Source organism: Eulemur rufifrons, chromosome 25, assembly GCF_041146395.1.
Source record: "Eulemur rufifrons isolate Redbay chromosome 25, OSU_ERuf_1, whole genome shotgun sequence".
NCBI classification, from domain to species: domain Eukaryota; kingdom Metazoa; phylum Chordata; class Mammalia; order Primates; family Lemuridae; genus Eulemur; species Eulemur rufifrons.
The window spans coordinates 1,698,653-1,713,157 of record NC_091007.1 but is presented as its reverse complement, the minus strand read 5'-3'; the positions used below and the strand labels follow the sequence as shown (position 1 = coordinate 1,713,157).

At 45.0% G+C, this 14,505-nt stretch overlaps 1 protein-coding gene across 1 annotated transcript in view; it reads left to right on the top strand.

Moving 5' to 3' along the window:
* The window catches only part of IL2RA (interleukin 2 receptor subunit alpha), a 29,868-nt gene extending 28,342 nt beyond the window's left edge, over positions 1–1,526 (top strand). Inside the window, exon 8 of the mRNA XM_069458858.1 lies at positions 1,502–1,526. Coding sequence (XP_069314959.1) covers positions 1,502–1,526 — 25 coding nt within the window. The remainder of the gene's footprint in view (positions 1–1,501) is intronic.
* The last annotated feature ends 12,979 nt before the right edge of the window (positions 1,527–14,505 follow it).

The window sequence follows — 14,505 nt, the reverse complement described above, 5'->3', positions numbered from 1 at the left end:
TGGGCTACAGCGTCGAGGCCGGGTGTAAACTGGATAATAGTGGTGGCAGTTTGACCGCATTACGATGGAACAAATCCACAGAGGAGATGATGAAAGCGTGAAGGAGGTCAGGGCATATAAGTTAAAAAGGAGAAAAAGAATCAAGAAATACGTAAAGGAGGTCAAATTGGCAAGATCTGTTGGCTGAGCAGAAGTGAGGTTTAAGGAAGACGGGTGAGTCAGGCATGACTCTGATACCAAACGAGTGACCGAGACAAGAGTCCCCATCACTCGAGGTTTGTTAAGCCAGCTTCAGGGTGCGTCTGGGAAAAACTCAAGCCACAGAAGCATCGGTTTTCTTTCTTTCTTTCTTTCGAAGAGGTTTTCAGGAGGTTCAGCACTCACAGGTTTCCTGAAAGGGGGAAAGCAAGTGGAAAGAGGGTCTCTTCTGCACCTGGGAAGATAAGCTTGTAATCGTCAGTGTGGAATCAAACAGACTTCAGGTTTAGGAGCTAGCCTTGGATTCCACACCTGAATGCCCTGTCTGTGGGAGGATGTGCGTCCAGAGAGGTTTGCAGCCAGGAAAGAGTTTACTTGTGAACGATCTGTGGAGGCAGCAGAGATGCCCGGGGACTTTCGCCTGGTGGGGGCAGGGGTCTGGCTAAGGTAGAAGGTTTGACACAAAGCTGTGAAGTAACAGACACTCATCTGGAAGAGGGTGTTACTGTGACTCAGCCTCCAGGCTGGCACAAGGAGTGTAGGGGTCCTGAGATTTTTATTGTCATTTACAATTCCCAGGGGTCCCTGTGTGTTGATACTGGGACCCTGTAATCACTATATCCTAGAATGGAATTTAAAGTGAGGCTCTCAGCCTGGTGCGGTGGCTCATGCCTGCAATCCTAGCACTCTGGGAGGCCGAGGCAGGAGGATCGCTTGAGCTCAGGAGTTCAAGACCAGCCTAACCAAGAGTGAGATCCCGTCTCTACTAAAAATAGAAAAATTAGCTGGGCATGGTGATGCACACCTGTAGTCCCATCTACTCGGGAGGCTGAAGCAGGAGGATTGCTTAAGCCCAGGAGTTTGAGATTGCTGTGAGCTAGGCTGACGCCACTGCACTTACGCGTGGGTGACAGAGTGAGACTCTGCCTGAAAAGTAAATAAGTAAGAAAGCGAGGATCTCAAGTAATACACCCTGTCGGGGATGAGCCAAAGCAGAGCCTGTCCCTTAGTTCACTGCCCACCCCTAACCGCCTTGGGGCCAGCAGGGAGGTGGGAGGTCTTCCGTGGGCTAAGAACCACAGAGCTGCGGCTGGGCTTGGGCGGCCAGTCTTGGCCTCTGGAGGGAAGGAGAGACCTTGTGGTCAGATTTCAGCATGCGGGAAGGTACCAGTAGCCTGGGGTGGATTTAAGAATTAGTGGATCCTCTGGGACTAAAGTTGAGTGCTCTGCTCTTGTTGATTTAGGTGGGGACCCTATTTTTCTTGGTGTTGTATTACACTTGGTGTTGTTATGTCACCGACAGGAGGAAGAGTCGAAGAACAATCTAGAAAACCAAGAGAACAAGAACTTCCTGCTAAGAAGCCAAGAACAGCCAACCCACAGAAGTCACGAAGCACAAGCAAAATCAATGAAGTTCAACACTCGCCCGAGAGGCATCTCTTGTGGCCTCGTGGGTTTTAGAATGCTCTGACATCACGTCACATCACAGGACACCGGGCAACGGCAGCCCCATCGCTAAGCCACCTCTGCGCTATCACAGAGTGAGCTCCACCTGCTTCTAAACAGCAGGTCCAAGGTCTTTGAAAGAAAAGGGAGAAACAGTCAGAACTCTGCCTTATTGTCATGTAGATGTGGTCATGAAAGTTTGAGTGGCATGGAGCTCTCCACACTTTATACAGTATAAAGAGAAGTGGCTTTATGTTAATTTCATCCCAACTTCCCCATGGAGGAATCCCAAGTAAAGCCCCAGCACTAATGTAAACAGACGCCCACCGTGCACATTCACTCCCTACCTTACTGGACTGGGCCTCGTCCAGGTGGAGCCTCTCCCAGCCGACGGCTCACTCTCCCGATCACATTGCTGAATGCACCTCCTGCGAGAACTCTGGGCTGGTAACTAGGTATCTTTCCGTCTTTGGCTCAATCCTCCAAGCCAGCCTTCTCTACTGAGCTTCCAGTTTTGAATTTCCGAGGAAGAACAGAGGCCATGGCAGAATGATCTGTGGGTGACACCAAAACGGGACAGCCAAGCCCTTGAGTCAATCTCGGGAACAGAAGGATAAACTAAGTCCCGGGTGACGACTTTTACTTAATCAGAAAGGTTTACCTGTACATTACCGATAGGCCTCTGTAAGAGTTCGTTTCTTTGGGATTGCTGTAAATGATGCTCTGAATTCGGCCTGCACTGGTTTGATGTTTACAGGTAGACACACGATGCGCAAATGTGTGCCTGTCCCAATAAGGGCCTAAAAACACTGAAAACAAATTTATACGGTCAATGTTTATGGAAGAAAGGAAAGAAAGAAGAAGGAAGTGAAGAGGGAGGCTGGAGGGAGGTCACACTGATAGGACGTCACCTTGGAAAGGGGCACAGACCAGTCGAGCTCCAGCGCTACCAAAGGCTCAGCCAGTCGGAATCCCCCGGGGGTCTTGTGAAATCCTGACTGCTGGGCCCGCCAGAGTTTGAGTCCGCAGGTGTGGGAAGGAGCCAGAGAATCTACATTTCTAGCAAGTTCCCAGATGATGCTGATGGTGCTGTCGCAAGCGTCCTGCTTTGAGAATGGCTGTGTTGTGGCTCTGCCCACCCTCAGCTCCTGCTGAAAACTCAGCATCACGAGCGGCGACTTCAGGGCACGTCCTTGTCCGACTTTCCTAGTACGATCTCCCCTCCCTAACCAGTGATCGCAGATGTTTCAGTTTAACAGCAACACATGCTGAAGGAGACGAACGAGCAGTTTAAACTATCGGCCGGTGTTCGTTTCTGAAAGGGCAGGAAAGTGTTAGGAGAACTCACGGGCAGTTTTCAGCAGGGTCGAGATTCAGAGGAAAGAGCCACTTTCTGTCTTTTCTGTGCCCAAACGAGTACAAACCATACTTCCCCGACCCCCTCAAGCACATGTTTTCTGAATAAAGTTGAGAAGAATCTCAGACCAGAAAAAAAAATATTTTTTTAATTCTTACTTGAGTAACATGAATTGAATTATTATTACTCACTTTGGGTGGGTGGGGGGTTTATGAGATCACATTTTTTTTTTCATGATAATACTAAGATGTTATTTACCTTTTTCTCTCTCCTTCTCTCTCAAGTGTATGGTAGAATTTTCCAGAAGCTATTTGATATGTGATATCATCACTCTGTGGTTAACATAGAACGAATTTATGACTATTGTTTATAACAGGATTAATAAATGACATTTTTTAAATTTCTTGGCTTTAATTGCTAAATATGGTAAATATTGCTAGATATTATCTATGTAAACAAAAGCCCTTTGGGATCTTCAACAGCTTTGAACAGTTTTAATCATTTTTAATAATGTAAAGTAGTCCCGACACCTGGCCAGTTAGCACAGCCATATCAACATCTGAATTTGTCATTTCAGAAATGCAGATCAAAGCCACGATTAGATATCATTTCATACGCCCTGAGATGACTTTAAGAAACGCTCACGCGCTGTTGGTGGGAACATAAAATGGTGCCCCCATTATGCAGAACAGAGATTGGCAGCTCCTCAAAAAGATAAACGTCAAGTTACCATGTGACGCAGCAATTCTGCTCCTAGGTGTATGTAGATGAAACAGATGACCACGCAGAACCTTGAACACAGGTTTGTAACCGCATTACTCGTAATTGCCAAAAGGCAGAAACAACCCAAATATTCATCAGCTAGTGAGCGGACACCCAACTGTGGCGTATTCACACGGGGATGTGGACCGTGGGAAGGCATGAAGCGCTGATGCGTGCTACAACGTGGAGAAGCCTCAGAAACATCATGCTAAGCGGGAGAGGTCAGGCACCAAAGGTCACACATTGTGTGGTTACTTAATGTGAAATATCTAGAATAGGCTACTCCACAGACACAGAAAGCAGATTAGCGGCTGCCAGGGACTGAGGCGAGTGATCACCTAACGGGTACAGGGTGTTTTTCTGGGGTGATAAAGTATTGAAACTAGAGAGGGGCGGTAATGATGCAAGGCTGTGTATGCACTAAAAGCCACTCAACTGTATACTTTATAGTGGTTAATTGTAGGTTATATGAATTCATCTCAATTTTAAAAAAGAGATCCTGGGACCAAAATATTTGAATATTGCTGGTCTCACTCGTGATTCTCGGAGAAGGGTCCTCAGCCCACAGTGGAGGGTCGGGAGGACCCTCCTGAAGTTTCTATAGTGACCAACTTACTAGTATTCTATTCATAGTAAGCAAGTTATTAAGAGACGCTGAACTTTTATTCTCAAAAGCTAAAATTAGCATATCCCTAAAGTTCACTGAAGACTCGAATTCAGTATTCTAGTGAGAACAGAAACTTGGCACAGCTTCCGGGAAACACACCGTTTCTGGTACGTTCCCAGAGCCGTCTGGAGCTGGTTCTGGGTTTTAACTGCCGCAGCTCTTTCAGCTAAATCGTGAATTACCACCAGTGCCTTTCACACGAGGGCCGGGTTTGTTGGCTGGTCCCCAACGTGCCGTCCTCATAATCAATTCAGTCTGCTGCGGGTTGGAAACTCGAATACACTAAAAAAGCAACAACCCTCCTTCGATCTGTGGGAGAAGTGAGATCACAGGGCAAACTGCCCTGCGGGAAGTGGAGTGACAGACAGGTGCACACAGACAGATCACAACTTCCTGGAACGGAGGCCGGGGAGCAAAACCCGCCTCTGGAGCCAGTCTCGGGCAGGAGAGCGTAAACTAACCGACAGGCTGGGTGCAGGCACTGCTGAGAGACCAGAACCCCAGGGGAGCCCCGTCTCAGGGGTCCCCACAAGTTCGTAAGGACCTCCAAGAGCTCACCAAGGACCTCGCAGGGAAGACAGAGAGAAATCCCCTAGTGCTTTCGGCAGGGGGAGGAAAAAAGAAACGATTTTGAGATCTGCCAAGAGCATTCTGTTCTGGTGAGCGAGGCTAACCCTCAGGGGAGAGTATTTGTCTAACTAGCTGGATTTTACCCGCGGCGCCTGCCCAGCTGGGGAGGGAAGCTCCCAGCTTTCACCTGCCGTGGCCGTCCACGCAGATGGACCAGGGGCGACTCCAGCCCCTCTGCCCGCCCTCCAGTGGGTGGCAAACTGCTCCCCAGACCCCATTCCTACTCGGCCAGAGCTTCTGTCTGTGCTCTGCTGGTCTGGGCATCCCAGGAAGATGTCCTTTGAAAAGGGGGTTTTGCTGCTCAAAAGTTGGAAAGACTCAGACCCCCTCGTGTCACAGATGTGGTTTAATATTCTACTGTTGCCATGTGGAAATTTTATTAATTTTTAACAAGCTACCTCATATTTTCATTCTGCACTGGGTCTTGCAAATTATGTAGCCGGTTCTTGCTCATAAATGTGAGTTTTTTTCCTGCTTCAGAAAACCTGGAGATAAACACAGCTCTGTAGAAATGATGGAAAAGTCGGAGGGCTTCATGTATGAATGCACCTACGTTACGGAGTACCGGTGATTGAGCAACTATATCCAGCCAATAAGAGAATGTCTTTCAAAAGCCGCTAAGATCTGATCTGGAAATTGGATGTTACAGACCAGATATTTGTTCAGATACCTAAATCATAAAAATGTGTCAGTTAGGCCAGATAGATAGCATGACTAGCTGGAATTTCCCCCTAAAATCAGATTCACCGGGTTAAATGAAGAAATGGCCAATATGAATATGTTTTTAAAGATAGAATAATTAGAACAATCATATATACTTTATAACTTTACAGATGTTCTTTCTATTATAAATCTGATTATTAAGTTCATGTATAATAATAACAGCTTTCTCTCTCTTTCAAAATACATCATATGTTCTATATAAATGTCATATAATGAAATTTATTTTAAATCACTAAAATGTAACAAAGATGTGGGGATAGGTTTTCAAATATGTTAAAATTGATGAAAATAAGAATATACTATATATTTTTTCTTCCATCAGGAAAATAAGAATATACTATATTTTTTTCTTCCATCAGGAAAATGAAAACACCATAGCTAATAAAAAAGAGGTTTATAAGGAAAAAAAAATCCCAACCTATCAAGAATGTAGTTTCTCTTTTAAGGTGTGTTGTTAGGATAAACTTTAGTCGCAGTAAGAGAAAAACCAAAAATAACAATGACAAACGAGACAGATGTTTATTTCTCTTTCCCATTCAAGAAGCTCGAAGGGAGACAGTCCAGGCTGGTCTGGTCCTCCTGTTGTCAGGGACCCTCCCTCTTTCCACCCGTTTCTCCTCTGTGGGTAGCATGTGGCTTCCACTGTCACGAGTCCTCGTGGTCCAACATGGCTGCTGGAGCTCCGTCCTCCCGTGTGCTCCTCAACCAACAAGGAGAAGGGAGGAGTGAGGAAGGCACATTGCCTCCTTTTAAGGCTACTTAAATGAAGTCACAAGACGTAAAGCACATCTCTTGTTTCCAAATGTATTTCGCGTCAGTGAACAAAACTTGTCTATTGGTTCGGGGAGAACATGTGCAGAGAGTGCCTGGAATACATGAACCATCTTTTAAGTATGTGACAATGTTGCTTCCTGAGCCTCCCCGTGCTACCAGAATGCCAGATTTAAAACCTGCTGTTGATTATTTATTTTCAAAACAATTTCACTGGAGAAGCCTGTTTACGGCTGGCACCCCCTTCTCTCTCCTTAGGATGCCAGGGACCTCCCTGCTCTCTCCCCCACCCACCCATCCCTGCTTTCCCCCTCTCTCTCTCTCTCTTAAGAAGATAAAATAAACCTTTTTTACTTTTATATCTCAATTTCTGTGTGAGAAATCTTTCTCCACCTGCGCCATGAGCACCTAGTAGGCTTTTCCACCCTAACATTTGGTGGCCCGCACGGGGACACTTTTCTTTGCCTTCACATGGGGAGAAGTCACTTTTCTCCCCCATGAGGGGACCATTTCATTCTTTCATTTTTCTACCTCTGGATGGAGAGCTGCTTCAGTCTTGAAACTGCTCCCTCCTCTGCAATTTCTAGGATATCCCTATTTAAAATTAAAAAAATACATAAATAAGGCCGGGCGCGGTGGCTCACTCCTGTAATCCTAGCACTCTGGGAGGCCAAGGCGGATGGATTATGTGAGCTCAGGGGTCCGAGACCAGCCTGAGCAAGAGTGAAACCCTGTCTCTACTAAAAATAGAAAGAAATTATATGGACAACTAAAAATATATACAGAAAAAATTAACTGGGCATGGTGGCGCATGCCTGTAGTCCCAGCTACTCGGGAGGCTGAGGCAGGAGGATCGCTTGAGCCCAGGAGTTTGAGGTTGCTGTGAGCAAGGCTGACGCCACGGCACTCTAACCTGCGCAACAGAGTGAGAGAGACTCTGTCTCAAAAAAAAAAAAAATTTAAAAAATTTAAAAATAAATAAATAAATAAATAAATTCTTTTTAACACATTGTTTGTGACACAGCTGGAGAAATTATTTGGGGGAAAAAAACAGAGACAGAAATTATTCTAACCCAAGAGATATATAAAATGGTTTTAAGTTCATGAACAGTTCATGTTTCAACTCAAAAATTTATAAATTCTTACATTTAAAAAATTGCAACATCTATAAAGTGTCACATCTTGTAGACAGTTTATTCTTAACATTTTAGGTCAAGGACCCTTTTGAAAAAGCTAATGGGTGCTGTGAGTCCTCTCTGAAGAAAAGCGCATATATGCAAAAGCTTTTTGTAAAATGTTTTAGTAGGTCATTGGCCACCTACTGTGATTGGTCATATTTTTTTTTTTTTTTTTTTTTTTGAGACAGAGTCTCACTCTGTTGCCCGGGCTAGAGTGAGTGCCGTGGTGTCAGCCTAGCTCACAGCAACCTCAAACTCCTGGGCTCAAGCGAGCCTCCTGCCTCAGCCTCCCGAGTGGCTGGGACTACAGGCATGCACCACCATGCCCGGCTAATTTTTTCTATATATATTTTTAGCTGTCCATATAATTTCTTTCTATGTTTAGTAGAGATGGGGTCTTGCTCTTGCTCAGGCTGGTCTCGAACTCCTGAGCTCAAACGATCCGCCCACCTCGGCCTCCCAGAGTGCTAGGATTACAGGCGTGAGCCACTGCGCCCGGCCGGTCATATTTTTAAATTCGTGAACCATGAACTCAGAGAAGTGGAGAGTAGAATGGTGGTTACCAGGGACCAAGGGGCAAGGAAGGAGGGAGGCACAGACGTTGGTCAAGGGATACAAAATTTCAGTTACACAGGAGGATTGAGTTCAAGGAATCTATCCTACAACACGGTGACTATAGTTACTAACAACATGTTATATTCTTGAAAATTGCTGAGGGTAGATTTTAAGCATTCTCACCACAAAAAGAAAAGTATGTGAAATAATATGTATATTAATTAGCTCTATTTAGCCATTCTACAATGTACACATAATTCAAAGCTACATGTTGTACACAATAAATAGATACAAATTTTATTTGTCAATTTAAAAAAAAATTAATGGGGGAGGATGGGGTGGACAAACAAAATTAAAATAAATACACAAATAAATAATAATGAAAATAAAATACAGTAAAATTTATGAACTGAACTTATTTCAGTAAATTAAATGTTTCTAATTTCTAACATGGTAGAGGAATAGAAACGCTTCTACCATCTGCCTGGATTAAAAGATTATTATGTGTTATTAACAGATGTTGCAAAGACGACGGATTGACTTTATATGACTTGTACAGTATTTCGATATTTTTCCTAAAATGATCAACACTATTTGCAAACCGGGAGGTTTCACACAAGGACCTATATTTTCAAAGCCTCTTCATAAGCTAAAAATCTTGCCGTAGCAGAACCAGCCCTTCTCCCTGACACTCCCGGGGGCATGCAGCCCACCCCCTCTGGCCGCAGACCCCCGCCCTCACAGGCTGGCCCCTGTGGGCATTTGGGTGTAAGATTCCCAGATACATCTTGACATTTTTTTAAACCCTAAGTTTCTTTCACTTTCTCCCTTTGTTTTATCCTGAGATTATTAAGAGATGAACCAAAAAACAAAGGTGAAGGCAGGAGGCTCTCTAGAGATTTTCGTCCACTCCCAAGCTCTCCTTACCAGGACAGAGGACAAGGACGGAAGGGAAGAGTTGGACAGTCCCCTGTGAGGGGCGCGAAGAGCCGGGTGGGGAGAGGTATGCAGGGGAGGTGACGCAGCAGGGGTGCTCCTGGTGGACTGGCAGGCCCGGAGGGGACACAAAGCCACTTCACCCTGGGGCGTTGGTTTGCTCTGCGGTGTCACCATCTTAGCTAGGCGAGGTCTCGCTCTGGGAAGAGCACTGGTCCCAGCCGTTGGGACGTCCAGGAAGGGTGGAGCTCCTCTCTTCGCCATCTGTCCCCGAGGCCCCCGCCTTCTCTCTGGCGTCCTGCCTGGACAGATGGCTCTGTTTAGAATAACAGATAATATTTCTCCGAACGTCTTCAACTCCTCACTTGAACTTAACATTCTTAACATCTTCAGCTGACGACTGTGTGCACGATCATCTTAGGTAGTTTACAAAGGGCAGCATATTACATATTCTCTATTGTGTCTTACATATCAATACTTACTGGAAGTTTACTCCATGGTAGGCACTGTTCAAATGTTTTTATTAACTCACTTGATCGCACAGACACCCTATGGTGCAGGTCCTATTATTGCCACTTCACAGATGAGGAAATTAAGGCACAGAGAAGTTAGTAACTTGCCCAAAGGAACCCATCTGGAGATAGACATATGCAGACAGATATAGAGATGTATATGCACACACAGGCATATAGCATATATAAATATGAAAACCTGTCTATCTCATAATTGTCACAATAGGTCATGCTGAAAAGCAGATATTCACTGGGCATGGTGGCTCATGCCTGTAGTCTCAGCTATGTGGGAGGCCAAGGCAGGAGGATCGCTTAAGGCCAGATGTTCAAGATAAGCCTGGGCAACATAGCAAGACCCCAGTCTCTACCAAAAAAATAAGAAAAATTAGTCAGGCTCGGTGGCACATGCAGGTAGTCCCAGCTACCTGGGAGGCTGTGGCAGGAGGATCACTTGAGCCCAGGAGTTCAAGGCTGCAGTGAGCTATGATTGGGCCACTGTACTCCAGCCTGGGCAACACAGTGAGACCTTGTCTCTAAAAAAAAAAAAAAAGTTTTGTTTTTTTTAAACAGATATTCACAGGGCTCCTGCCTGAGGTGCGAGATATTACAGAAATAACAGATAGAAAAGAAAGAGAAGCTTCTGGCAAGTGAGTGGTAGATATAATTCAGCTGTTCTTGAAGAATCGAAGAGTTCGACAATTGTGCAAAGCTGCTGTTTTCTCCATGTGGTTTCCAGCATCGTCCTCTCACTTCTAGCCAATAAAATACAAAACTGGAGCGAATATGCTTTCAAAGTCAAAAAGTAAAATTTCAAAACAACTTTAAGTTCAAAAACAATAAAACTTGAACATAGCTGTTAAACTCACTCTGCTCTGACATGTTCAAATATTTAAAATTCAAAAGCCTTTTCATAACTTAATTTTTCCAGCTGCAAAAGTGATTAATAACGGTGACGAGGCTCCGAATTCATATAATTGGGTGAGTTATTAGAAGTGGATTGTGTGGGGGATGGGCATGCTTGGCGCTCTGACTAGGGTGGTACAAAGGCAACATGTGTGACCTAAATGGTCGTACCCCCATAATATTCTGACATTTAAAAAAATTAAAAATTAAAAACAGAAAAAATAGAAAAAAAAAAAAAAAAGAAGAAATGGATTGGTCTCTTGGGAATTTTTGCTTCCAAAGACTCATCACAGGGAAAAAGTTGAAGGGTACTTCCCAACCTCCCCACCCACCCACCCGCTGTAGCGGGCAAGCTTTTGTGTTCTAGAATTTGAGGTTATCTCGCCCCAGGGATGCAGTTCACAGATTGTTTATTTGTTTGGTGTTGATTTGTTTATTTGAATGCAGGCTGCCAGGGAGGCTGACCCAAATATGAGGTTTTTGGAGGAAACCCCAGGCTAATTGGGATGATCTGCCTCGATTGTCTGTGAAGACGAAATGAAGTGCAAAAAGCATCTGGAAAGGGGGTAGAGTGCCTAGGAAGGAGACAGGTGGCTGTGCCGGGGCCAGAGGAAGAGGTGGGGCTGGTTAAAGATCATCTCAGCAGCGAGCAAGATGACCCCCCAGGCCCCTGGCCACCTCCTCTACTTGTCCTGTGTCCGGGGTCCTGGTGCAGCCCCCGGGCAGGGAAGAGAACCATTTGCCACAGCAGGAGGTGGAGGGAAGAATAGTGTCAGATTTTTGTTGATTTTGACAAGTGGAAGCTCAGATCTATATATGATATGATTTATAAAAATGAGGAAATGTGATTTTTTTAATACTTGAGTCTTAAAAAGCAATTCCTTTCTCTACATCCAACATTTTTTTTTTTTCCGTTCGTACGCAAAACCCCTTGTGCGAGTGGACTCATTTTCTTTCATCTTCTCCACCTTATTTTAGGTGCAGTCAGGCAGCTGGATCCCCTTATCTGGACCACTACAGATTCTATCTCACCTCAGTTCCTAAATCAGCAGCTCCCAAGGCCAAGTGTGCTACTCATGTGGGGTACGCACCAGCATCCTCACCCCCAGACTGAGAATCAGCTGCGCCCGGCTCCTCTGAGGCCCCCCAAGTCTTCTTTCTGGCCTTCAAGAATCTGAGAATTCCCACCTCTCCCAACCAGCCCACCCCTGGGAACGTGCCCGAGAGCACTGAAAACGTATGGCCACATCGGAGCTTGTGTGTGAATGTGTATAGCAGTATTATTCATAACAGCCAGAGAGTGGAAACAACCCAAATATCCACCAACTGGTGCATGAATAGACAAGTCATGGGACACTCACGCAGTGGAATTTTATTCAGTCATCAAGAGGAATGAAGCCCTGACACGTGCTATGACACAGATGAGTCTTGAAAACATTATACCGCACGGAAAAGGCCGGAGACTAAAGGACATCGTGTGTGATTCCACGTACATGAAATATTCAGCGCAGGCAAATCCATACAGATGCGAAGCAGGTCAGAGGTTACCAGGGGCTGGTGGGGCGGGGAGGGAGGTTGGAAGCGACTGCTAACAGGTACGAGGTGTCTCTTGGGGGTGATGGAAATATTCTGGAATGAGCTAGTGGGGATGGTTGCAGCACTGATATGCTAAAAGACAGAATTGCTCACTTTTAAATGATGATTTGTGTGTCATATCAATTATATCTCAATTTAAAAATTTAGATAAGGTGTGGTGACTCACGCCTATAATCCCAGCACTTTGGCAGGCCAAGGCAGGAGAATTGCTTGAGGCCAAGAGTTGGAGGCCAGCCTGGGCAACATAGCAAGATCCCATCTCTTAAAAAAAGAGAGAAAGAGAGAGAGAGAGAGATCCACTAGTCTTGAGCTACAGTTGTCTGGCTGTCTCATTCCTCTTGTTGGTGGCCCAATCTGACATCTCTGACCCTTGGCCTGGCCCCTCCCCAGCTCTGAGGGTCCTCTGTCTACAAGCTGCCCACGACCGCCTGTGCTGAAGACCCTGCTACTAGGCCTGGTTCTCAAGCCCAGCTCTGCTCTGAGTGCCGACTGCTGAGCAAATGCCCATCTCTGTACAGGGTCCCCTGAGAGGAGCCCCAAAACAGACTCTCATCTGGGTCTCCCCTGAATGGTGGACATTCTGCCTAAGGACGCCAGCTGTTTGGAAGGCCACTCACTTCCTTTGGTCTGAGAAAATAGATGTTGGACTTCGTTCTCAAAAATAAAGTTACCATATTATTATGGGTTGAAATGTGTCCATCCAAAAATATATGTTGAAGTCCTCACCCCTGCCCAGCCCTCAGAATGTGACCTTATTTGGAAAGAGAGTCTTTACGGAGGTAATCAAGTTAAAATGAGGTCATTAGGATGAGCCCTAATCCAATACGACTGTTGTCCTTGTAAGGAGAGGACATCTGGACACGAACAGGCATGGAGGGAGAACGAGGGAGAACTTGCAGAGAGACACAGGGAGGAGACGGCCGAGTGGCTGGAGTGTGGCTCCTGCAGGCTAAGGAATGCCAAGGGTTTCCTGCAAACGCCAAGAAGCCTGCTCCGCTAGAGACGTCAGAGAAAACAGGGCCCTGCTGACAGCTTGATTTCAGCCTTCCAGAGCTATGGGAAGACACATCTCTGAAGTTTTAAGCCAGGCAGTTTTGGGTACTTCTGTTAGGGCAGCCCTAGGAAACAAACACACCTGCATGGCAGATTCGTACATTCTAAAAGGCTACATTGATACACTCACAGAAAGGAACGAACTGTCTATACATGCAACAGCTTGAATGAATCTCTCATACTAAGGGAAAGAGCTGACCTCCAAAGACTATATACTGAATGATTTCATTACATAACATTCTTGAAATGACAAAATTACAGTTGGAGAGCACTCAGCGGTTGCCAGGACTTCGGGAGAGGGGGAAGGGGCAGACAGGTGCAGCTATAAAAGGGCAGGGTTACTCTGATCTTCCAGGAGTTGTTTAAAAAAACAACAACAACAACAAAAAGGACATCACGGGGGATATTTGTGTGACAACTGTTCTGTATCTTGACTGTAGAGGTGCCACACCCTTCTATGCATATGACAAAATTGCATAGAACCAAACACACACACACACACACACATACACATGAATGCACGTAAAACTGGTGAAATTTAAATGTCTAAGGGTTGCATTAATATCAATGCTTGCATGGGTATGTGCGGAAAAGCTCTATCGCAGCTGAAGGGGGCTGGGAGGGTCTTTTTTTTCCCTTGGGGATGCCGAATTAGCTGTGTGTTGTGCACCTGTGTTTGGACTGCGACCCATCACATGATGTCAGGTGTGGAATTTTCCATTTGTGGCAACAAGTCAGTGCTCAAAAAGTTTCAGATTTTGGAGCATTTCAGATTTCAGATTTTTGAGTTAAGGACGCTCAGTTAGGAACTGTATGGTGCTATTCATATGAATTTTTGAAGATGTAAAACCATATTGTCTATTGTGCATGGCTATATACATGGAAGAAAAGCCTAGAAATGCATGAGAATAGGTACCACTTTCAAGAAAGATAATCGGTGAGAGAATGGAAGAGAAGGGAAGAGAAAAATGCAGGACTACAAAGGGGCTTTTATCTGTAATGTTTTCTTTCTTCTGAAAGTTATCTGAAGAAAATATTTAGCAAATGTGTTAAGATTTGATAAGACTAGGTGGCAGACATATGGACGTCCACTGTATTTACCACAATACTTCGAAGTGTGTTTGAAATATTTCGTAACACATATATATATGTAATGAGAAAGAGTTCTTTTAAAGATATCAAATGAACAAATCTCTTTTCAAATTTTAAAATTCATTT